Source organism: Dreissena polymorpha, chromosome 2 (genome assembly GCF_020536995.1).
Source record: "Dreissena polymorpha isolate Duluth1 chromosome 2, UMN_Dpol_1.0, whole genome shotgun sequence".
NCBI lineage: Eukaryota > Metazoa > Mollusca > Bivalvia > Myida > Dreissenidae > Dreissena > Dreissena polymorpha.
In genome coordinates, this window is record NC_068356.1 from 24,094,153 (window position 1) to 24,121,229 (window position 27,077).

Genomic DNA, 27,077 nt, shown 5'->3' on the forward strand with positions numbered 1-27,077 from the left:
GGGAACTCTAGAAATATTAGAAAACGAAACAAACCATTAAAATAAATAAATCACTAGAAACACATTCTTCACAAGAAGATGGTAATGGTGTTTTATCTGTTGAACATAATTTATGTCGAGGTTCATGTAATCACGTCAGCTTCAAATTTCCCCATACACATCAAGATAATTTAACCGCGATCAGGAGAGCAAGTGGGAATGTATAGTAAACAATTGCTCGACTGGCCATTGGTGCGTGAGCATTTAAACACACTATTATTTTCTAGTTCAACGTGAATTCACAGTCCCACTGCCATCAATGCACCATAGTTATTTAACAAATATTAAATAAACCAAATCCCCGATTTAGTTGAGACCTGCGTACGGAACGATATTTACTATTTAGATCTAAATCGTGTACACCAATCGATTGTATTGTAAGACTGAATACAGTAACGGATATTGATATGAAGAGTAAATAGTGATACAGTGCATTCACGTATATATGTTTACGTGTGCCGTATGAGACATTATATCTTGAAATTCCACAGCTCGCGTGGACGAGGCCCCACAACACGTGTTGGCTTCTTAACTATTTAGTCGCGTTATGATTAAAGAAACACTATCACTGTGAAAAGAGTTAGCACTGTCCTGTCAAAAAACGGGTGTTTGAAATCACATACCACAAATGTGTTTTTTGAAGATCAAGATCCTGCTGTTCAAACGTCCAAACGTCATTTTGAAGCAGACGTCGATTTATGACGACATTGACGTTCATGCGAAAATCATTATCGATGGTACACTGCGCATGCGCATCACGGTCCTCGCCATTTTGTTTGTTGTGCTTGGTTGTTCCGAGAGCAGCAACTAAATAAAATAGGTACGTCTGACTTTTAATAAGTTCTTTGTCTTTAAGCATACATTAATAGGAATAGTCTTTGCTTTTCATTTGCAAGTTACGATTTTCAAGTTTTACAAAAGCTTTTTAAATGCCACCGTTCCTTTTTATGTTACCGATTCAATTGTTAATCGAGGGGTTTTGAAACTATCAATACATTCATTAGTTGCTTGTCGTCTGTTTGCGTGTTTATTAAACACGTTTTTATTCACTTGTGCCACTTTTGTCACGGATGTACAAATGCCGTCGGTCGTGTAAACATCACGCTTTGTGTTGATAGACAGGTATCGGATACAAATATATTATACGTTTCGCTTGTTTTGAGATCGTCCCCGCCGTCTGCAGTATTTCATGTCACGTGACAATTGAGGCACATGGAGGGGTTTTGGACATTGCTTGTATGTTAAATTTGCTGGAAAGATAATTATGATTGCATGTATTACTGTCAGTCAGTTAGTTTTCAAATGTAATCTTAAAACAATTTTTTTTTTCGATGTTTAAAAATATTTTTTTTACTCTGCTCTCCCCTCAGGGGGCCTCAGAACTGGATAAATTTTCTGAGATGCAATTTTCATTAAAAGAAATATCATTTAATTATTATGTTAATATATCACAAAGTGATATGCTGTGTGTACTACTGCGCTTTAGATAGGGTATATAAAACATGGAAGAAAGGGGATAAAAAAGAAATATCTTGTTGGTGGCTGGGGTAGGGGTGTAAATGGTACATTTGTTTTAAGAATTTATTGGGACAAACTAGTGTACTACAGCTCAGGCAAATTAAATCCTCACTCTTAGTTTAGTTTAAACCTATTTATTTTAGCTCGAATGCATAGAAAGCATAAGGCTTTTTTGAAACGCTCTCAAGTCCGTTTCCTGGGACTAGAACTAGTACTTGGTGGCTATTGGGGAAATCTAAAGAACGCTCCCACAGTGGGGATATCCGTGACCTCCCGATCACTAGGCGGACACCATATCAACTACACCACTGCGACCTGTATCATCCTCACTCTTGACTTACTTAAATGCAAAAAATATATGTTTGCTAATCAATATTCATCAACCAAAATTGGAAAAATAGGAACGTGTTCACAAATACTTGTATTCATGACTGACATTGTTTGTTCTACCCTCCTATATTCATAAGCCTGCATGGTGTTAGCGCATAAGCATTTGCTTCGACGGCCCCGGTTTCCAGCACCAGGGCAGGCACATTTCTTTATTGTATCATTTTTCTTTATATTATAATTATTTAAAAATATTCTTAATATAACAGTTTTGTAACTAAATTCTTTCAATGACATTAAAAAAAAACAGCTGTGAGTTTCACAAGTCTCTTGAAAATACTCTTATGATAAATGAATAAATCTCTCTTTAGAAATTACAGACCAATATTAAAACATTGTATAATATTTTTTACATATACTTATTTTGACAGAGTAGCAGTAATTGCCAAAAATCTTTACCAGCTGTATATATATATATATATATATATGGAATCATTAAGAACAAATGCATAGAAAGATAAAAAGGTGTTGTTACATGCATGTGCATAGTAATAATTCATGTACGTTTCGTTAACAATTATTTTAATTCTTCTACCGATTTTCCTGTTTCCTGAAAAAGATGTCTAGAAGAAAATGATATTCATATAAGAATGAAAAGTCTTTTTTTTTAAACAGACATGTTCAGCAATGATTTGGTATTTATTTTCAGAAAATATACTGCTGTTATGACCTTCAGTATGCCCCTTAATGTATTTGAATTGAGCTAAAAAGTTCCACTCTGATGTTTCCAAGTTTTGTTATCCACCCATTTTTGTATTGTATTAAAAGGACATGAATAAGAATAGTTTGGTTGTGTTGACCGCAGAGTCCCATATCATGGATACAATCACAAATGAGCTGTTTGCGTGTAATCATAATAATTCATTATGATTCTTTGGGAAAATTCACGTTTGCTTTAAACAATTAACTGTTAAGAGGAGAATTCTAGATGAAGATGGTTTAGTTTAAAAAAATAATATGATCATTATACTTAAGGTAAGCCCTTTGTGAATTGAACAGTTGAAAACAGATGGACCATACAGGTTATAATACATATGTTACCATTGTTTACAGTCAGCTTAGTGTCCAAATAAGATCAGTGAGGTAAATAAAATCTTATTTTACCCATTTTGAACACTTAAAAAGGAATATAAATAAATCAAAATACTATGGACTTGGTCAATGTGTTTTCTTATCCTATTTAGTTGCACTATAGATCATATGTTTTGGCCAGATTTAATATAATTATTAATAAATGTCAAGGTCAGTGCATCGCGCGGTATATTCATTCCTTTCGGCACATGAGCTTAAATGCATTCGCGTTCACACTATCAAGCCGTGGGTTAGCACGATCGGCCGGCGCCATTATTGATCACCCTTCTCTATAAATAGATTGACCCATTTCACTGCTGTAGCGGTCTCATTGTAGCGGTTTCAACGTCTACAGTACACCGCAATGTCTGGATAGTGAGAAAACTCGTTCGGTGCGAAAAAAAATCCTAAAAATACCAGTATCTATTTTAATAAACCTTTATCGAATGTAAGAAGTACGAAATCTCTCAAATTTGCTTTACACTATATAGTATACAATACATACTAATATTTTCGGTAAAATAAAGTAAGTACGGTAATAATTTGGACTCTACACATTTTTGCATATTTGATGTTTGTTTTCTTTCAAGAGCGGAGCATACTGGTATTTTGTTAAATTTGAAAAAAAACGCTTGTTCTTAAATACACGGGAGAAAAAAACTCAACGTGATAAGTGTGTTATTATCTGAATCCGTGCGTAAGCGAATATCTTTACGTTTGAGAAGACCCCTGGAATATTAATTCAGTTGCGCATGCGTTATCAAGTTAATATGAATGCGATTTAACGATTAAACATTTTCATATTGTGTAACAAATAGTTATTAACTTACAGTAGAGTAGTATTTACTGCTTAATGCAAAATTATAAGATATATCGAACTATTAATTGTAACATAAATCAATATTTTTGCACGAGCTTTAAGTACAAGGTCATTGAAATTCAAGGTCAAATGCTCTCGGGGCGATTTCAAGTGTTAAACAATAAAGTTGCTATTTATATATTTACTTTTCAGCATGGATGATAAATAACTAAGATCTGATAAGTTATCGGTAAATTTAACCTTTCACATTTCTGCTTATTCGAACCGTACGTCTGGCGTTAGACGGCAAGAAGTTGCATTCTGCATTTTATTGGCCGACCTTAGTAAACACATGCATCACTGACCGTTCTGTTTTTGTTCAAGAATGCTGTCGTTTTGATGTTATTGATAGAAATACATTAACAGATGGGGTAATCACGTGATAGTCAAGATGGCGACGTCCATACCGAGACAGGTATTTTGCCCCGTTTTTTACCCTTTACTTCTTCTGTTTAATTTTTAAATGACGCTCACTTTCCAGCCATATTAGCAAAAAGGTAAAATTCGCGTTATATCTCGACTTTACTCGGTGCAAATTTTCTTTGTGGAGCCCTAATTAGGTCATTCCGCTAAAAAAAATTGCACCGAGTAACGTCGCGAATATGATTGTAACCTTATCACGATGCGGTTCATCACATGCAAACAAAAGCAGAATGGCCGCAGTTTTGATGGCCAAAATTTGAGCATGCGCAAACGTGACGTCATTATCGGAATCCCCAAAACCTCCTATAGAGCGAATATTACTTAAGAAATAATCGACGGGTAACCGATGCGTAGGAATTAAACCACGAGGACGTAGCCCGAGTGGTTTGATAACAAGCAGCGGAACGACATACCGCTTACACGTAGATTATTTCGATTCTTACACGATTTCATTAATAAGTTATCCGCGATTTAACGGTTATAAATGAGAATTATATTAACCGAATGTCCTCCAATTTTCCGCGAAAACGCGACGTCACCACAACAATCAAAATCAAATGACGTTGTCTTCATTCATAAACAGTGTGCGGACAATCAAAGTGACGTCATACTTATTTCCGTTGGTATATCGGGGTAATAACCCACGGTAGTTTTCCTTCTTTGTATAAAGAACAAAAGTTACGTGCCGTGGTAGAATTAGAAATTAAAGTCAGTAACTTTCTTTCTAATATGGCTGGAAAGTGAGCGGAATAAAAAAAATAATAATACAAGTAATAAATTGTATAAAACGACGAAAAATGCCTGCCTCGGCATGGACGTCGCCATCTTGTTTGTCACGTGATTACCCCCTCTGATTAAAACACGCAAGTAACATGATTATGACGCTTTTCATGTATTTGAAAACGGATTAAATTCGAGATCTCATTACAATAAAATCATCTGTCTTTAAACAAACTGAGTAGTGGCGGCAAGGGGGAATTCACCGAATTGTTTTTGTGACAGAAGGCAGATAAATAAATTAACATGTTAATTAAAAGAACTTTTCAAGAGGTGAAGGTCAATATTGTTCGTTACTCTTAAAACTAGATTCACTAATTTCCGTTTTCACTTGAAAGAACACATTTCTAATAATCAACTGAAAACTGATTTAACCCTGTTAATCATTGCTCTTAATCCATTAGTTTATTCTTCTACGGAATTGTACATTTTTGCCCAATTAAATCTAGTGAGTCAACTGACGATCAGATGCCACGCTTTAATTGCGGGAGTAAATGGTTGTCTCGAGGGCATTCAGAGAATGTATGAATAGTAACCAATGGGATAAGGTTAAATTTATGTAATTTGTATAAGAACGGCACAATGAGTTATCAATGGACAGTTTAACATAATTTAAATATAATATTTTAACCGTGTCCAAAATAAATTGCTGTTTGCCATTCCAATGAGTCTTTTCTCCCCGCTTTCCGTATATACCGGTATTATAAGCATTTCAATTAAAGCTACACACTTTGTCTCTGACCTAAAAATGAAATATATGCTAATCAATACATAAAGATGCAATTTGAAAGTGTGCAAAATTGTCATTTAATCTATAGCCTAGTTAGCAAGTAATTCATTATTTTTTAAACGGTACCGCTTTTAAAACCGAAAATAGGATTTCTATACGTATACGTCCATTTCGACAAACGCGATTATATTTTAGTTTTAAAACGCAAAAAAAGACGAAATTCTATGTTGTAACCACCAGATACATTCTAATTGGCATAGATAAAATTAAATCTATAGCCTAGTTAGCAAGTAATTTATTATTTTTCAAACGGTACCGGTTTTAAAACCGAAAGTAGGATTTCTAGACGTATACGTCAATTTCGAAAAACGCGACTATTTTTAAGTTTTAAAGCGCAAAAAGACGGATGTCTACCTTGTAACCAAACAGATATTTTCTAATTGGCTTAGATAAAATATGTTTCTAATTTATACTTAAATTTACTATGCCAAATAAGCTGTGTGGCTTTAAGGGGTAGCTACATAAAATGAAGCGCTGTCTAGAACATTGAACTTAAAGAGAAGCTTTTTAGATTAAGACGTCAACACAAAATCCACCATATATACTACATTTACATTGAAAGCTCACTTTATGGAATAAAAAACAACTGCGTTTGCACAATTTTCGTTTACCCCCTTGATCTCGGTATCGAACACAATCGGCAAAATAAAAAAAATATACAAACAATAAACACTACTTAACGAAATATACTTTATTTAAAAAAAAACACAGTGCTAATAAAGAGTTGTACGACAACCGAATCCGATTACTGTACAGGAAATACATTTACATACGAAAGAAATTAAACGTGTGTAGACAGGGTGCAGAATCAGGTGATTTTATTGGGTTCTCAAATGGATGTACACACACCAGTAAATGGTGCTTTTTTTCAAATAACTTTTTGTAATCTGAAAAACATCAGAACTACTTTATTTAATAAGCATGTGTTCTTGTCCAAAAATTCGGTATATGCAATACTCGTGATATACACAGTAATGCTGTACGCAACGTGAAATTTTGGCACCGATTTCAGACGCATTCAATGATGTATTCTTAAATCTTAAGATATCGGCATTTACTGCAAGAAAAACTGTCTGCTATGCACGACAGATTCTTGCAAATATATTTCAATAACTTGAGATATTTGCAAAAATAAAGTTCCTAATGGTGTGTTTTCATTCTGTCCAGCCCGTGTGTAACCTCCGTTGATTCTGCACTCTGGTAAAGCGGAACAACACAATTTTTAATTCGACGTTGCAGATTTTCAAATCGGAGCGTGATCGGGTTAATGGTACTTTCGGAAAAGTCTTTAAGCATAATAATGGATTGGTGTTGTCTATTATAAGGCAATCCAATTATCCATTTATACACTTTTTTATGTGAGCTTACTATATTTTATCGTTTCCGGAAATGGTGTTTTTTTTCAAAGCCATGTTCTAGTCTTTGTTCAGCTCATATCGAGATCTGCTAGCTTTTGAGGGAATTTTCAAAGGCACCTGTCTCGAATTCGTTATTAAGTGCGAGTTATTCCGTTTGTTTCAGCGAGCGATGGACTACGTGGATGAGGGTATTGCTTCTAATGACAGCACACCGGACATCAATGTAAAGCCGGAAGTGACAGAGGTTTCTTCATTTTTCAAAGACCTAAAGAACCTCAATGGTCAGTGCGTAACTACAACGTGCGTTAGTAGCGCAGCAGACGGTTCTGAATCTAAAAGTCTTCAAGAGGATGATGATTTTAAGGGATTAACTTCAGATAAGGATTGTGAAGAAACGCATAATTGTTCTTTACCGAAAACGGAGTCTGACCTTAGTGAGATACGGTCTTCGCCGCCGTCAAATGATTCGGCAACTGCCGATTTACATTTATCTAAAGAAGCCATTGATGGTGAAGTTGAAGATTTACATTTATCTAAAGAAGCCATTGATGGGGAAGTTGAACACACTTATGGTGGAAATGAAGATATTCCTACGGATTCCAGTGTAAATCATATTCCTGAAAACAAAGATTTGCTTACAATTGACATTGACACAAACGTCATCGGACACAACTGTTTACCGAATTCAAATGGAACACATGTTACACATTTAAACATTTCAAAGATTTCAGAAAATGGTCCGAAAGTCCCTTTTCGCATTGAAGAAATGCGAAACTCATTGAAAAATGTTTTAGACAAGTGTAAGCTGGTTTCAAAAACGAAACCCGGACATAGTGAGCTTAGTAAAGAGGAAATTGCAATCTATGACTCGAGCATACATCATGATAACATAGGTAGGAACACATATGTTGTTGCTTCAACACCATCGATGTAATTGTTACAAAATATTAAAAAGACCTCAAAGTGGCTTTTGTGCACCTTTTATTGATAAAGCTAATCTATTCATGTACCCACCACATACACTGGTAACCTAATAATTTTGGAAAAAGGAATAATTGTTTACCTATAAAATCTGATTTGAGGGTTCTTTCGCTCCTTTCCCTCATCCATGTAAAAAAAATGGGTCTAAATGTTTAAAAGAGTTTGGTATTCATATCATTTGATTTGATGAAAACCACCTGCAAGTTTGCTACAGTGTTATTGTTGATACAGTAACATGTATTGTACATAAATAGGATTAAATTGACTTTGTTAATTTGTTAATGATTATTTTAATTAAATAAAAAATATATAACATTAAACATCTGCTTTGTTTGGATTTTGTGTACATTTAATTTGTAAATTGTTAAATAATTTAATGATTTTACTTTCATGTATAAAAAAGCAAAATAAGTTGCTCATTCATAATTTGTTGTTGTTTTTTCTTTCAGAGAAATGTGATGTAAAAACACATAAAAATATAGAACCAGCACCGAAAGTCAAAAAGATAGATTACACTGATTCTGAGCTTGACGATGAACTTCTTACGGCAGACGATGATGATGGCATTGCAATGGTTATAGGTAGTGACAATGAAGATGCATTACTAGATTTATCAGGAGACAGTGAAGATAATAATTGTTCTCTGTCCCAGGAAGATGTTAAGGATGACTTACTAAGTGATGCAGACATATTCAAGAAAACATGTTCTGAAGTTAGTAAATCAGAAAGTGGTTTAGACAAAAAAGGTAGTGGCAATGAAGATGCATTAATAGAATTATCAGGAAACAGTGACGCTAATAATTATTCTCTCAGCCAGGACAATGTAAAGGAATTCTTGGTAAATGACAAAGACATAAAAAATGCGTGCTCTGAAGTAAGGAAATCAGAAAGTGGTGTAGAAGTTATTGATGTATCTAAGAATAAATTAATTAATGATAAATTCAATGAAGAAAGCCTTACTAGCTCAAATGTTACTAATCTAAATATTAAATGCAGTGAAACATATTTGGATAAGGATAATTGTCAACAGTCAAATGAAAGCAATGCAAGTGAGGAAAAGTGTGGCCCAGGATCTGTGTGTGATAGCTCAGATGAACTAAATGATACAAAACCAGATGCCATAGAAATACATTTGTCAGAAAAACAGTGGGCTGTAGAAACAAATGAAGCTTGTACAAAAGTCAACATGATAGAAAATAATAAAAATACTGATACAACTTGTGAGGCCCAAAACATAGATAGTACTGAGAATAAGTTTGTTCTTTCTGAAGAAGATGAGGATGATGATGTGATTTTTGAAGGTGAAAGTAGACTATCAACTGATAACAAAGCATTAAATTGTTTGAAAGATGTCTCTAAAACTAATGACTCAAAGGAACAAAAATTTAGTGAACTCCAAAATGTTTCAGGCACTGAAAATGTGCCAAACGGTGTATTGACACACGAAGAAGACTTGCATAATCAAAGATTTTCTAAAGAAGTTGTGTGCAAAAATGGCCGAATGGATGCTGATTCTAATGTGATTGATGGAAAAGAAGTTAAATCAATAAATGCTCCTTCAGATAAAGAACCAGAATTTGCTTTTGACAATGAACTGTTGCATAAGTCTTATTCAAATATTGAAGAAGCTACTAGTTCGATAGTTGATCGTAAAAGACCTGCCAATTTTGAAAATTCACAAGAACATTCATATAAAAGATCAAAATTAGAAAACGCTGAAGCACTTAGTGACAAGGCTAACAATTTAGGAAATCTCAGCCAAAATCTAGGTACTCATAATGAGCCAGTTGAAGTTTCAGACTCAGATAATGAAGAAACTGGTGATGAGTTGACTACAGATACAGCTCAGGAATCAGATGTAGAAATGGCTACTAGCAAAAAACTTATAACTATGACTGAAGAGGTAATTTTTTATTTATATTTCTTGAATGGCAAACTGCGAAGTTTCGAAAGGCTAGGCTTTTATACAAAAATTCAAATACATATAATGGACAATCTGCATGTGTTTTGGATGCATTTGTCTCAGGGGGGACAAATATGGATTAAATATATATTTTACACTTTGTGTGATTTGAGTGATTTCCCTTTACATTTACAAGAAACTTTCATTTTGTCAATGTATTAATCATGGGAAATATGTGAATGAGAAAATAGAATGAAGAATTGTTTAATAATGTTTCATCAGGACTAAAGTAGGTCAACAGTTATGCAGTTTCACTGATTAGCTAGCAAACAAACAGAACTACAGGTACTTATGATGATACCATGACATTGTACCAATAAGCAAGACCTCTCTTGGGGTTGCATATTTGTATTTAGCCTTTCACTATAGCAGTCTCACTGCCCAGATGTACAAACATCCCGAAGCATGTTTTTATAACCCCACAAACGAAGTTAAGGGGGGTATATAGGAGTGAGCTTGTCTGTCGGTCGGTCCGTATTAAGTGTCCGCTCCCTTATTCAAGTTGTTTTCATCTGATCTTCACCAAACTTGGTCAGATGTTGTATCTAGATGATGTCTAGGTCAAGTTCGAATATGGGTATGCTGGGTCAAAAACTAGGTCACGGGTCACTTAGTGCGTTTTAAACATTGAGCATGGTGTCCGCTCTCTAATTCAAGTAGTTTTCATCCGAGCTTCACCAAACTTGGTCAGAAGTTGTCTCTAGATGATATCTAGGCATAGTTCGAACATGGGTCACGTCGGGTCAAAAACTAGGTCATGGGGTCATTTAGTGCGTTTTAAATGTTGATCATGGCGTCCGCTGTTTTTTGTGAAGACATTCAAGACAGCATGCAAAATATTCTGTGTCCATGCGGCATGTGGGGGTATTCGTCACGTCTGTGACAAAGCTCTAGTTTGAACTCCTTTATAGAGTACATAGTGGAGTTGTCTATGTTTAAACAATCGTGGAGGCATCAGTGTCTGTAGAACAAGTCTACTTGGAAAATTGTTTGCTGAAAAAGTTCTGTATGGCAAGTCCTCACTTGGGGAAGTAAATACAGGGTGAAGGTCACAGTTGCAAAAAATGCAAAAAAAAATTCATGCATGATCACTGTTGAGTTAATAGACCTGTTTGATAAAATGTTTCCCATATATTATGTTTATAAAATAAGTGTATTCAATGGTTGGACAAGTTTTGTGTCATGCTTTTTGTCAACAGGAGTTGGATAAGCTAGTCCGTGAAAAGGTGAAAGCTTATATGTTGTCTGAAGAGAAGACTCTAGTTGGAAAACTTACAGCCAAGGTGAAAGAACTTCAGCAGAACAATGACCAGTGGAAGCGCAAGGTCAAGGACTTACAGGTCAAGGTCAACGATGTTACCATTGTGCAGCAAAAAATGGAGAAAAGGAAGGCAGCAACAGCAGCACTTAGAGTAAGTTGATTTGTGTTGTATATGGTGAACATATGTTTTTCAAATTGTGTTAATATCAGAAGATACTTGTAAATCTAGCCATGAGTTCAAAGCTCAAAGTTTCTTAAACTAGAAAAATGGTTACTTTGAAAAAATCTGGAGAAGAATTTAGCTATTTATATCAAACTGTATTCATAGATACTTGTTGACATGTATACCTATAAGGAGACCTGGTATTGCATGTGGGTTTGGATGTGTTACAGAGCAGTAGTGTTTCTTCTGAATAACTCCACAAAACTTGTTAACTCTCTAAGTAATAGTCACATTTATTGTCCAAACTTCATGAAACTTGGTCAGAACATTTGTTTAAATGATATCTTGAATGTGTTGGAAGATGGTTCCAGTCTGTTGAAAAACATGGCCGCCGCAGGGTTGGAAATTTCTCTGTATATGGCTATAAATCCTGTTAGCACTCTAAAAGTTACATTTGCAGTTCACTCTTCATGAAACTTGTTCAGCACATTTGTTCTAATGATGTCTTGGACTGCACTGAACAGGTCAGTACCTTTGTATCTCAGCTGAGCAACTTGTGGCCTTTCAAGCCCCTCTTGTTTATTTGTATGTTTTGAGTAAATGCTTTATATTTTCCTCTACAGCAAATAACTACAAGGAATGTGGCGGTTCAAGTGGAAGATGGAAAGGTAGGTGATGGAATACATACTGGCAAATGAATGTTTGAAACTGAATGTACTAGGTATGTAGACATGTGGTGTTTTGAACATTGTGTTTTGGGTCATCTTGCAGTACATTTTGTTGTTTGTCACTTATATTGGGTATTGAATGAAAAACAGAATTTTCAGAGTGTGTCAGATGATTTACAGGTTAAACTGCATATACAACATTGAGTGTCCTTGTTTAGTATAAAACACCTGTTCAATAAATACAAAACAGGCATGTCTGTTTCTTTACATAACAGCATGATTGTTATTCCAATTGTTAATACTTCTTCAAAAGATCATCAAGTTTCTAACACTTCACTTATATTTGCACTCATGTTTAATTTTATTGAGGACAGTCATAATATTTCAAATGTCAATTTTAATTAGTTTATTAAAGTGGGGATATTGTGGTGATGTGCGTCTGTCCGTCCGTCCTGGCCACCTGCTCCTCCTACACTATAAGCACTAGAACCTTGAAACTTACATACATGGTAGCTATGAGCATATGTGCGACGGTGACAGTGACGGAATTTTGATCTGACCCCTGGGTCAAAAGTTATGGGGGTTGGGGCGGGGCCAGGTCAGAGATTTTCACTCATTTTCTTTATGTTATTTTACATTTACTTCTTCATTTCTGCACCGATTTACTTCAAATTGATACTGAGCCTCTCTTATGACAATACGGTCAATCTCAACTATGCATGGCCCCATTACCAACCCTGGGGCGCCCCGCCCACATAGGCAACGCCCACCCAAAATTGCCTTTTACTATAATTTCTGCACCGATTTACTTCATATTGATACTGAGCCTCTCTTATGACAATACGGTCTATCTCAACTATGCATGGCCCCATTACCAACCCTGGGGCGCCCCGCCCACATAGGCAACGCCCACCCAAAATTGCCTTTTACTATAACTTCTTCATTTCTACACCGATTCACTTCAAATTGATACTGAACCTCTCTTATGACAATATGGTCAATCTCAGCTATGCATGGCCCCATTACCAACCCTGAGGCGCTCCGCCCACATAGGCCACGCCCACCCAAAATTGCCTTTTACTATAACTTCTTCATTTCTACACCGATTCACTTCAAATTGATACTGAACCTCTCTTATGACAATACAGTTAATCTCAACTATGCATGGCCCCATTACCAACCCTTGGGTGCCCCGCCCACATAGGCCACGCCCACCCAAAATTACCTATTACTATAATTTCCTTATTTCTACGCAGATTCACTTCAAATTGATACTGAACTTCCTTTATTACAATACAGTCTATCTCAACTATGCATGGCCCTATTACCAATCCTGCGGGGCCCCGCCCACATAGGCCACGCCCACCCAAAATTGCCTTTTACTATAATTTCTTCATTTCATTTCTACACTGATTCACTTCTAATTGATGCCGAACTTCTCTTATGACAATACGGTCAATCTCAACTATGCATGGCCCCATTACCAACCTTGGGGCTTCCCTGGGTCAAACATTCGGCGTGGGGATACGCGTCGGCCTCTGGCGCCCCATTTCTAGTTTTTAATCGATTAAGTCTTTTCTTTGTATTTTCCACATAAAAAAATTGGACTCTGTGATATATATTTATAATTCTATCAAATTATTTTATTAGCTCATCTATTTTTTGAAAAAAAAATATGAGCTATTGTCATCACCTTGGCGTCGGCTTCGGCGTTGGCGTCCGGTTAAGTTTTGCGTTAAGGTCCACTTTTCTCAGAAAGTATCAATGCTATTGCATTCAAACTTGGTACACTTACTTACTATCATGAGGGGACTGGGCAGGCAAAGTAATGTAACTCTGACTGGCATATTGACAGAATTATGTGCCCTTTTTATACTTAGAAAATTGAAAATTTGGTTAAGTTTTGTGTTTAGGTCCACTTTATTCCTACAGTATCAAAGCTATTGCTTTCATACTTGCAACAATTATTAACTATCATAAGGGGACTGTGCAGGCAAAGTTATTTAACTCTGACTGGCATTTGGACGGAATTATTGTGCCCTTTAATCTTAGAAAATTGAAAATTTTGTTAAGTTTTGTGTTTTGGTCCACATAACCCCTAAACTATCATAGATATTGCTTTCATACTTGGAACACTCGCAAACCATCATAAGGGTACAGTAAAAGGACAAGTTGCATAACTCTGGTTGTCTTGTCGTTTTTACGGAATTATGGCCCTTTTTTTACTTAGTAACTTTGAATATATGGTTAAATTTTGTGTTTCGATCCACTTTACTTCTAAAGTATCAAGGCTATTGCTTTCAAACTTCAAATACTTTCATGCTATCATGAGGTTACTGTACCTGGCAAGTTGAATTTTACCTTGACCTTTGAATGACCTAGACTCTCAAGGTCAAATTATTAAATTTTGCTAAAAATGCCATAACTTCTTTATTTATGATTAGATTTGATTGATACTTTGACAAAACTACTCTTACCTGACATACCACAATAGACTCCACCCAAACCATCCCCCGTGCCCTCCACCCCCCGCGAATTCCCCCCCCCCCCTGATACTTTGACAAAACTACTCTTACTCCCCCCCCCCCCCAAGATCATCTTACAAATGACCACCACACCCTAACACTATACTATACCCCCCCCCCACCCCACCCCCAAATTGTTTTTTCTTGAAATGGTTAAAAAACACAAATCTTAATTTTTATTATTTTATGCTTGAAATACCGTCCAACCATCGCACCCAAGAATTCACCACCCCCCCCTATTTTTTTTTTAAATCATCTCACAAATGACCACCACACCCTCACACTATACTATACCCCCCCTCCCCACCCCACCCACCCCCCGAATCCCCTCCCCCCTAATTTTTATGCCCCCCTTCGAAGAAGAGGGGGTATATTGCTTTGCTCATGTCGGTCGGTCTGTCGGTCCGTCCACCAGGTGGTTGTCAGACGATAACTCAAGAACGCTTGGGCCTAGGATCATGAAACTTCATAGGTACATTGATCATGACTCGCAGATGACCCCTATTGATTTTGAGGTCACTAGGTCAAAGGTCAAGGTCACGGTGACCAGAAATAGTAAAATGGTTTTTGAATGATAACTCAAGAACGCATACGCCTAGGATCATGAAACTTCATGGGTAGATTGATCATGACTTGCAGATAACCCCATGATTTTGAGGTCACTAGGTCAAAGGTCAAGGTCACAGTGACCCGAAATAGTAAAATGGTTTCCGGATGATAACTCAATAACGCATACGCCTAGGATCATGAAACTTCATGGGTAGATTGATCATGACTCGCAGATGACCCCTATTGATTTTGAGGTCACAAGGTCAAAGGTCAAGGTCACGGTGACCGGAAATAGTAAAATGGTTTTCGGATGATAACTCAAGAACGCATACGCCTAGGATCATGAAACTTCATAGGTAGATTGATCATGACTTGCAGATGACCCCTATAGATTTTGAGGTCACAATGTCAAAGGTCAAGGTCACGGTGACCCGAAATAGTAAAATGATTTTTGGATGATTACTCAAGAACGCTTTTGCCTAGGAACATGAAACTTCATAGGTACATTGATCGTGACCCGCAGATGACCCCTATTGATTTTCAGGTCACTAGGTCAAAGTTCAAGGTCACAGTGACAAAAATCGTATTTACACAATGGCTGCCACTACAATGGACAGCCCATATGGGGGGCATGCATGTTTTACAAACAGCCCTTGTTTTAATTTTTTTTTAAGATCATCTCACAAATGACCACCACACCCTCACACTTTACCCCCACCCCCACCCCACCCCCCCCCCCCCCCCAAATTTATTATTTTTTTAAACGGTTAAAAAACACCAATATTTATTTTTATTATTTCATGTTTGAAATACCTTCCAACCATCGCACCCAAGAATACCCCCCCCCCCCCCCCCCCCTATTTTTTTTTTTAAATCATCTCACAAATGACCACCACACCCTCACACTATACTATACCCCCCCCCCACCCCACCCACCCCCCGAATCCCCTCCCCCCTAATTTTTTAAATGTTTTTTTAAGATCATCTCACAAATGACCACCACACCCTCACACTATACCCCCACCCCCACCCCACCCCCCCAAATTAATTATTTTTTTAAACGGTTTAAAAAACACCAATATTTATTTTTATTATTTAATGTTTGAAATACCGACCAACCATCGCACCCAAGAATCCAACAAAATTTTTTTGCATTTTTTTTCCGCATTTTTGGAAGATAATGTAATAAATGTCCACACCCTCACACTATACACCCCTCTTCACTCCACCCCTCCCTCCTTTGTGATTGAAAATGAGAGTCCCTTCACCTTTAAAAAGAAAATAGATGAGCGGTCTGCACCTGCAAGGCGGTGCTCTTGTCTAATAATATGTTCTTGCTGATAAGGACTGTGTAAAAGTTCAGGTATAATAGCTTGCAAACATGAACCCTATTGTCCATGAAATAAAAATACTGTTAGGATGAGTATATTAGTTTCTGTTTTGTAATTAAGTTTTATTTGCAACATGGTATCCAAAGAAATGTAATGTTCTACCATCATTCAACTCCTGGGAAATCTGCAAGGACGAAACTTAATACAGATATAGGAAACATCATTTAAAGTTCATATAGATTTCTAGAGATATAAAGTTGAAAGCTATACCAATATGATTTCTATATCTCATGGGTGTTCCAGACTGCCTATGCAAAGCCTTTGAAGCCTGTGACTCCTGCGACACAGCGGATGCCCGCGCCCGGCTCCTCACCCCTCACAGGCCAGGGAACCATACGTCTACCCATTCCCAACTCTGCACTGGCCAAGCCTGTAGGCTCACTGGGACCCTCACCATCAGCCATGATCAATGTGAGTACGCTGTCTTATTCATTGGCACTTGTGTCGATTGTTAAAAGCATGGTTTTAAAATTAAGGTGGATTACAATATGTTATTCACAGTCATATTATGTTTACAAAGTTTCAATACACTTGTATACTTGTATAAGCATTTTGTATTTCGATTTTTGTTTATGTGCACAATTCGATTTCAAATTAAGTTTACAAAATAATTCCAAATTAATCATCTAATTTATACTTTATGTTACTTTTATCAATTTCTGTCAGGTATCCACTAATATAGACACACCCACTGTGAAGACTCTGTTAGACACTACGCGAGTGCAGCGCACTGTTGGGTCTGCACCACTCACCACCACAACCACCAGTTCCCAGGTGATCAATCTTGTGCAATACCCATCCAGTATGCCGGTGATACGACCAGCCATCTCTCAGGGCTTAGTCTCTATCCCCACACAGGCCACATTGCTAGCACAGCCATTGAGTAGCCCTGTGGGCAATCCCACTTCCAAAGTTATTGATCTCACTGATGACGATGATGGCTCAAAGTTACGTCTCGTTGCATCCCAAGGACTCATTACATCACCCTTTGTTGCCCAGGGAATAAGGCAGGTTCTTGCATCACCTGGTACCCAGATAGTTTCTCCTGTTGGACAACCGATGTCTGGTTACCAGCTTTTGGTGGCGTCCACAACTGGTATGAGGCAGACAATGGCCTCCCACCTGACGACCACGTATGTGACCACAGGGGGCCCTCCAGGCCTGGTGAGCCTACAACCTATGGGTCAGGTCACCCAAGGAACTCTCATGGCAAGGGCAGCCACTCCTGCAACACCCAACGTAGCTCCATTGCTCAGGGTAAGGATTACATGCTGCTTTTGCCATATTACATTAAATTTAGCATATATTCTGGTAGCAAGCTTAATGTCCCACATGTGTTCACTTATTACACAAATTTAACCCTCTTAAATCTGTGACATTTTTAAGATCTTTAACATTTTGTCTTTTTAGCTCACCTGAGCAGAACGTGCTCATAGTGAGCTTTTGTGATTGCCTTTTGTCCGTCGTGCGACGTCAACATTTGCCTTGTTCACTTTCTAGAGGCCACATTTATTGTCCAATCTTCGTGAAATTTGGTCAGAAGATTGGTTTCAATGATATCTTGGATGAGTTCGAAAATGGTGCGTTTGCTTGAAAAACATGGCTGCCAAGGGCGGGGCATTTGTCCTTATAAGGCTATATATGGCTATAGTAAACTCTTGTTAACACTCTAGAGGCCACATTTATGGTCTGATCTTCATGAAACTTGGTCAGAAGATTCATCCCAATAATATCTTGGACGAGTTTGAAAATGATGCTGGTTGGTTGAAAAACATGGCCGCCAGGGGGCGGGGCATTTTTCCTTATATGGCTATAGTAAAACCATGTTAACACTCTAGAGGCCACATTTATTTTCCGAACTTCATGAAACTTGCTCAGAAGATTTGTCCCACTAATATCTTTGATGAGTTCAAAAATGGTAACCTTTGCTTGAAAAACATGGCTGCCAAGGGGCGGGGCATTTTTCCTTATATGGCTTTTTATGGCTATAGTAAAATCTTGTTAACACTCTAGAGGCCACATTTATTGTCCAATCTTAATGAAACTTGGTCAGAAGATTCCTCCCAATAATATCTTGGACGAGTTTGAAAATGATGCCGGTTGGTTGAAAAACATGGCCGCCAGGGGGCGGGGCATTTTTCCTTATATGGCTTTAGTAAAACCTTGTTAACACTCTAGAGCCACATTTATTGTCCAATCTTGATGAAATATGGTCAGAAGATTTGTCTTAATGATATCTTGGATGAGTTCGAAAATGGTTACGTTTGCTTGAATAACATGGCCGCCAAGGGGCGGGGCATTTTTCCTTATATGGCTATATAAGGCTATAGTAAAATCTTGTTAACACTCTAGAGGCCACATTTATAGTCCGATCATCATGAAACTCGGTCAGAAGATTCATCCCAATAATATCTTGGACGAGTTCAAAAATGATGCCGGTTGGTTGAAAAACATGGCCACCACAGGGGCGGGGCTATTTTCCTTATATGGCTATAGTAAAACCTTGTTAACACTTTAGAGGTCACATTTATTTTCCGATCATCATGAAACTTAGTCAGAAGATTTGTCCAAATGATATCTTGAATGAGTTTGAAAATGTTTTTTTTTTTTAACATGGCCACCAGGGGCGGGGCATTTTTCCTTATCTGGCTATATATAATATGGCTATAGTAAAATCTTGTTAACACTCTAGAAGCCACATTTATTGTCCAATCTTCATGAAATTTGGTCAGAAGATTGTTCTCAATGATATCTTGGATGAGTTCGAAAATAATTATGTTAGCTTGAAAAAATGGCTTTCAAGGGGCGGGGCATTTTTTCTTTTATGGATATAGTAAAATCTTGTTAACACTCTAAAGGCGACATTTACTGTCCGATCTTCATGAAACTTGGTCAGAAGATTCTTCCCAAATAATATCTTGGATGAGTTCAAAAATGATGCCAGTTGGTTGAAAAACATGGCTGCCAAGGGGCGGGGCAATTTTCCTTATATGGCTATAGTAAAACCTTGTTAACACTCTAGAGGCCACATTTATTTTCTGATCTTCGTGAAACTTGGTCAGAAGATTTGTCCCAATAATATCTTGTTATCTCAGGTGAGCGACTTTGGGCCTTTCAGGCCCTCTTGTTACTAATTAAGCTTTGAATCGTTCTGAAAATACTCGGGCATTTTTAAGAAGAAAAAATTGTTGAAGGATGTTTTGTTTGTTGCAGCTTGCTAGTATGCCTACCCATCCTGCGCCATTCCCACCTCTGCCTATCAACCAGCTAACTTTGGGTCTGAAGCTGCTGCCGCCCAAGCCCACTCTGAGGATATCTCGTGGTGGACAGGGTATGTATTATATCTGTAGCTATCACTCTGCAAGCTTCTCCTCTATAAACAACCATGAGTGTTGTGTAATTTTCATGTATGAGTTATGTGTCAGCTAAATGCGGATGTTATGCTTGCCTGCAATGATATTCAGGTATATTTACAAGTAGTGTCTCTGATATATTCAGGTATCGTGCTGTCATGGAACATGCATCTGACCTCTGATTTAGCTGTCATTGCCTCGTACCAGTTGTTTGCCTACCAGGAGACTTCTGCCCCACCAACCCCCAACCTCTGGAAGAAGGTGAGTACACTCACGTGCAGACTTGGTAAACAATGATTAAGAAAGATGTACACTTGTTCAAGGGTTTGTAAACTGTTATCCCTCTACCTCTGATTGCTGTAGAGCAGTGGTCAGTTAAGGCTTAGTACTGACACAACTTTGTGCACTTGGGACTGCTTACACTCTAAGTCAGTTATACATTTGCAGTTTCCAAACAAAAGAATGAGTAGGTAACTGAATGTTGTTAATTGATTGAAAAACTGTTAAAAAATAAAAAGAAACAAACAAATCCACAATTTATGGTCTTTCAGGCAATGGATTCTCATTGTCAGGTAATTTTTATTTAAAAATGCAACATGTTTTAATAAATGACACTGTATCCTTTTGATGATAATCAAATAGTTTTATCCGCTATGTTTGCAACATTTATACTGCATCCAGACTTAAGTGGAAGATAGGGTAGTTTTATCCTCAACATTTATGACATCATACAGCAGCCTGATTTGGGGCGAAAAATAGGCAATTTTATCCTCTACAATTATTACATCATCAGTAACTGGACTTCTGGTGAAGATGGGGTAGTTTTTTATCCCCCGCCAGAGGCGGAGGGATATTGTTTTGGCGTTGTCCGTCCGGCTGTCCGTACGTCCGTCCGTCCTTTCGTCCGTCCGGCACTTTTGTGTCCGGAGCCATATCTTGGAAGTGCTTTCGCAGATTTCATTGAAACTTTGTATGAGTATATATATGCATAAGAGGATGATGCACGCCAAATGGCATTGTACACCATCTGTTAAAAACAGAGTTATGGCCTTTTGTATCTTGAAAAAATGCTTTTTACTATAGGCACTTTTGTGTCCGGAGCCATTTCTTGGAAGTGCTTTGGCGGATTTCATTGAAACTTGGTATGAGTATATATATGCATAAGAGGATGATGCACGCAAAATGGCATTGTACACCATCTGTTAAAAACAGAGTTATGGCCCTTTGCATCTTAAAAAAATGCTTTTTAATATAGGCACTTTTGTGTCCGGAGCCATATCTTGGAAGTGCTGTGGCGGATTTCATTGAAACTTGGTATGAGTATATATATGGATAATAGGATGATGCACGCCAAATGGCATTGTACACCATCTGATAATAGCGTTGTTATGGCCCTTTGTATCTTCAAAAAAATGCTTTTTTTAGTGTCAAATATAACACTTTTGTGTCCAGAAGTATATAGGCGGGGGATATCAATTCAACGAATTTGCTTGTTCCTCTTCATTTGTAACATCCTTGTGCAACCTTACTTGGGGGGAAGATGGGGGAGTTTTATCCTTTACTTTTGTCACAGCATACTGCAACCAGACTTTGCATGACAACCTTGTAAATATTCAGATATGAACATTTCATATAAAACACAGGAAAAAAATGATAAGTTATTTTGACAAATAATAGGATATATTTCAGACAGACAAGCCCAGCATGAGAATGCAAACTTAAATACTTCTTGAGATTTCAGACTAAACACTGGCATATCAGATGAATAAACATATCAGATAAGCTGTTAAAGGGACCTTTTCACGTTTTGGTAATTTTTGGTTGCAGTTATGCTATTTATGAGGAAACAGTAATACTGAACATTAACGATGCTCTAAAATATCCATTACTGCATCTTTTGACGATTTAAAAACCTGAAAATTAAAAAGCGTTGCAACGCGAAACGATTGAATAATTTGGAGAGTTTTGTTGTTGTTGTTATATTTTGTGATACTACGAGGTTTGCTTATATAATGTATAAAATACCTCAATCAGATGTGAGGACAGATGGCCTAGTGGTCTAAGCAATAGATTGTTACTCCATTTACTCCAGGGGTCAGTGGTTCGAGCCCAGTTGAGGGTTACTTTTTTTTTCTTTCTTTCATAGTATTCATGTTTTTTACTGGAGCTTTTTAGATCCAATGCATACATTTATGATTATAAAGCATTTAATGACAAACTTTAAAACATGCCAAAATCTCTGAAAAGGCCCCTTTAAGACACAAACACAATTGCCTTGCTTGTTACCTATCCTTATTACTGCAGTAGTTATTGGAAGTTAATTGTTACATGGTACTGCACTTATGTATCCTCTTGATATCTAACACTCTTAAATGGAATACAATAGCCCTCTCAAGAGTAAGTATGCCAATACTTGAAATAAGCTTTACAAGGAACTGAATTTATATGAATTAGCAAAAACTGAAGTGCAGGACATTGAATGTTTAGCCTATTTATGGAACAAGGTCAGCTGTACATGATTGTCACCCTTGATCATACACATTCAAATGTTAGTTACTTGAAATAAGTAAATTACATATATTTATGTTTGAGTTAAAGATTTAACCCAAGCTTATGATTTTGTTGAAATAACTTAGTAAAAAAACTCCACAGGCAGTATGAGAGAGTTATTATCTTGTCAGCTGTTACTACATTGTATATCTATAGTTTGACACAGGAAATATCTGTGATGTAACTTATGAAATATCTATGATATGACACAGGGAATGTCTATTGTATTTCGCAGCAAATATATGTTGTATGACGTATGAAATATCTATAGTATGACACGAGAAATATATGTTGTGTGACATATGATGAAATGTCGATGGTATGACACTGGAATATACACAAAATGTAGTATGACACATGAAATACATTTAAAAATCAGTATTTAAATAATGAAATCTGATGTCAAAGCATTGGAACAGTCAATGCAGAGAATGGGGGGGGGGGGGTTAAACCTGTAAAAACTGAGGCTCTAAGTTCAGTTTTCTGTGATACCAGGTGGGGGAGGTGAAGGCACTGGCCCTGCCAATGGCCTGCACTTTGACCCAGTTCCAGGTGGGCAACAAGTACCACTTTGCTGTGCGGGCCCTCGACGTGCATCAGCGGGTTGGCAACTTCAGTGACCCGGGCTCCATTCACCTCACAGCTGTTGCCCCCACAAGCAAGTAGGCCACAACAAGCAAGTGCTAGGCCACCTTAATGCAATTGCCCGTAGACCACAACAAGCAAGTTCTAGGCCACCTCAATGCAATTGCCCCCACAAGCAAGTAGACCACAACAAGCAAATACTAGGCCACCTCAATGCAATTGCCCCCACAAGTAAGAAGGCCACAACATGCAAGTACTAGGCCACCTCAATGCAAGTGCAAAAGCAAGTTGGCCACAATAAGTAAGTACTAGGCCACCTCAATGCAAGTGCCCCTACAAGCAAGTAGGCCACAACAAGCAAGTACTAGGCCACCTCAATGCAAGTGTCCTCACAAGCAAGTAGGACACAACAAGCAAGTAGGCCATTTCACAGCTGTGGTCCTTGCAAAAAGTAGGCAATTCCAGGCTAGCCTCATGAAGTTCTACGTTTCTTTGTTTATATTATCAGACTACTAAACTGTGATTTTATTAATAAAACTTTTTAACTTACAAAAATTCAAGGCCCTTAACAAGTGGAGATGAATTTTAAAATGTACATCGTCAAGAGCATCAGTTGCATTATTGTTCAATGTATACAGTTCTAAGATAACTAATTGTAAGAAAAGTAGTATTGATACATACATGTATAAAAATTAGAAATTCTGCTGTATTAACATTATTTCTGAATTCATATTTTAAGAAAATGATTGTTTCTGTATCGTGCAAGTTAGTTACAGTTCTACCTAATTTAGCAAACGTTTTCTTTTTTACCCTTTTCATACTTACTTAATATTTCCATATGTTTAACCTATGTTTTATAACAACTAATTCAGTAACATATGGCATTTTAAAAATGACTTTCACACAAAAAAACTGGGATTTCGCTGGTCTTGGTTAAGTGCTTTGAGACATAGTTTGACCTTGGTATGCATTTGGTATTATCTCAGGGACCTCATTAAATATTATGACAGAAAATCAACTATACACACATTTTCTTTATTTCAAAACAGTGTCATATAAGTTTGTAAAATAAATTGATTTAGAGCATCAAAATCATTCACTTATTCATGTTGATGGTTTTGATTTATGTAGTCTTTGCCATTGTACTTATCAGTTATCAAATTAATATGTATGCAGTCATGCATGCAACACGCCCAGTCTTGTCTTAAAGGAGCAGCCTAAACTGTTAAATGTCTACTAAATATGGTTTTAAGACCTCTGATGTTTCAATCTAAAAGGCAGCCATTTTGTCTCAAGGGGAACTGATATTTTAATGTTGTGATACTTGTATTGTTTTATGTGTATATAATGTGAACAATGAATTTTATGTGTATAGAAAGAATATGTGTAAAATGTGTTTGTGTTGTAAGGTATTTTATAGATGTATTTATTTTGAAAATGAATGATGACATATATTGTAGTAGTTAGTGTGCGTTTATACCATGCCAACATGGCTCTTCCCTTTCTTATTTGTCATTGTTCCCTTTCTTATTTGTCATCGTGGAAATAGCATACAATTGTTCTCATGTTTAAAACAAAAAAATACCTGGATGTCTCTTCCCATTACTCATGAATATTACAAAACAAAATACATGGAAGTTTTTCCATTACTCATGAATATTACAAAACAAAATACATGGAAGTTTTTCCATTACTCATGAATATTACAAAACAAAATACATGGAAGTTTTTCCATTACTCATGAATATTACAAAACAAAATACATGGAAGTTTTTCCATTACTCATGAATATTACAAAACAAAATACATGGAAGTTTTTTCCATTACTCATGAATATTACAAAACAAAAAATACATGGAGGTCTCTTCCCATTACGCATCAATATTACAGGTTTAATTCTCTTGTAATTAGATATTTATATTTTTAATTAGTGGGTGCCAGTTAATCTTTCCTAACCATGAAAACGCTCAAGAGTATGTTCACATATTTGTTGATAAGTCTTGGCACTTGTAAATATTGAAAATTGTGTTATTGGTTGGAATGCTATGCTTAAATACAGTATTGAATAATCTACAAATTATAAAAAAGTTTTGTTAATAGGAATAAACTATCCCAAAGGTAATAGCTGGTATGAAACATCCCACCGTTGTTTTAATGATTATTCAACAGGTAAAAATTATTGTAACCTCTGATTCATAGTAAATTTCAAAATTCACAGCTTATGCATTTAAATATTTAAAGAGCTTCCTATTGTGTTTGTTATTGATTGAGTGCTCATCAAACATTAACATTGCAATGCACTCAGTCTGGGACCTTAAATCTGACAGGTAATACTGTGATTACCGGTGTATGTATGAAGTCAGCTTAAGCAAGCTAAAATCAATACACTTAAGTCTCTCTATATATATATGCTGTGAACAGATCACGACAGCTCATAACTTCCTCCTTATGTAGCTCTAATTTTAGTGTACTTTGGCCTCCAAAGTGTTATCCATTTGTGGTGCAGATTGTCAGTCTGTACACTACGCTCAAAACCCAGTGTTTCAGTTTAAGAGGTGCGTAACACAAAAAAATGGTGTGACCAAGTCTTGGAATGCTGATAATTTTTCATGTTTACGAGAACCACGTAGGAAAGAAATACATTTAAAAAACAAAATTTATAGATATTTGATTCCAACCTGATATTTGATCCCAACCTGTTAACTTCGCTTGAACTGTTTTGCACTATTGGTATGCCTATATGCGCGTGTGCACATTTCAATATCTTTTGTACTTCTGTCCTTTTGTTAGCAATGCAACCTGGTATTCGTTTTACAGTAGTAACCATAATACGGTGCTGCACAAGTAACACAACTTGTTCAATTTAATTAAAAGTGTCTATTTGTTTTAATAAATTGTTCACTGTTGGAAGAATCATTCATCCCAAACTAATATAAATTATTTCCAAAACAAAAACGTCCACAATACATGAATAATTTTCTTTTTTTAAAGTTGTCTGCTTTTGAAAGTAGATATGTTTTCAAATGTTCTTTCATCATGTTAAGTTGCCACTAATTTCAATAGTTGTAACATGTTTTGTAATTTAGATAACATGCTGTAATGATTTTTATCATTGCTGTATTATTATTTTATTGTCGTTATTCATATCATTATTCGAAAGAATAAATCTGGATATTTTTAATACCGGTATTTGTGTTGTTTTTTAATTAGCAATTCCGATTTAATTGTAATGGTACATTTTCCAACTACCGTCTCAAATGCAGTGACTGGGTCTTTATCAAATTTATTTTTGTATTGCTTGATTGTTTATTTTATTGTTAGTCGTATCCTTTCTAATCCTAATTGCGGATCTTCTGCAACAAAACAATTAAATGGCCACACCACGTATCTGTCACTTTACTGTTTATTGATAGATGTTCGGCCACACATTACATTGTGTATACATGTTCTTATAATGTGAACTCAATTATGTGAACAAATTATTATTTGGAAATAAAAAACATATTATATACGTTAACGTGGTATTGTTAATTTTCAATTAGTTTTCATGAATCATTTGCACACATGGGCCCAACATTTTGTCACACCCCAAAATACCTAAGAAAACGCAGTGCTTTAAAGCACTTCGCCGGCGAAATATATATTATATTTTCGTTGATTTTTTTTATTACTTGTGATTTAATAACGGCTTATTAATAGGCCTGGTTTCAGCAAAAATGGTAATGAAAAAAAAAACAAGTGATTGTGAAGACAATATGTGTACATGTGTAAAACAGTTGTTAATCAAATCAATCACTTGTATCTAAACAGTCGAAAATGGTCATTACGTTACATGCCCATACATAATTTCATCGCTTGTGTTCATG

General features: G+C 36.5%; 1 protein-coding gene and 1 long non-coding RNA gene across 3 annotated transcripts; one reads left to right on the forward strand and one right to left on the reverse strand.

Annotated features, from left to right (window-relative positions):
- LOC127866255 (activating transcription factor 7-interacting protein 1-like) lies at window positions 1–26,728 on the forward strand. Of its 2 annotated transcripts, XM_052406682.1 has the most exons (11): window positions 1–81; window positions 683–859; window positions 7,386–8,115; window positions 8,653–10,106; window positions 11,366–11,578; window positions 12,214–12,258; window positions 16,967–17,134; window positions 17,390–17,980; window positions 19,937–20,054; window positions 20,222–20,337; window positions 23,122–26,728. In XM_052406682.1, exons 3-11 carry the CDS (start codon window positions 7,392–7,394, stop codon window positions 23,290–23,292), a joined length of 3,600 nt encoding a protein of 1,199 aa, XP_052262642.1. In that variant the 5' UTR covers window positions 1–81; window positions 683–859; window positions 7,386–7,391; the 3' UTR covers window positions 23,293–26,728. The 2 variants fall into 2 exon arrangements, with proteins under 2 accessions (XP_052262642.1, XP_052262643.1); XM_052406683.1 differs by lacking the exons at window positions 683–859; window positions 7,386–8,115 and having other exon boundaries at window positions 3–81.
- Window positions 74–4,198, reverse strand: LOC127866256 (uncharacterized). Its single transcript, XR_008042923.1, has 2 exons — window positions 4,076–4,198; window positions 74–846 (listed from the first exon to the last, which is right to left on the reverse strand). It is a non-coding gene; the product is annotated as an uncharacterized LOC127866256 (long non-coding RNA).
- Window positions 26,729–27,077: the final 349 nt, after the last annotated feature.

Excerpts from the sequence above, each read along its gene's own strand:
- LOC127866255 (XM_052406682.1), top strand. The coding sequence starts at position 7,392 with ATGGACTACGTGGATGAGGGTATTGCTTCTAATGACAGCACACCGGAC. Across the intron at positions 11,579-12,213 it reads CAGCAACAGCAGCACTTAGA|CAAATAACTACAAGGAATGT; the intron begins GTAAGTTGATTT and ends TTTCCTCTACAG. Across the intron at positions 17,981-19,936 it reads ACGTAGCTCCATTGCTCAGG|CTTGCTAGTATGCCTACCCA; the intron begins GTAAGGATTACA and ends TGTTTGTTGCAG.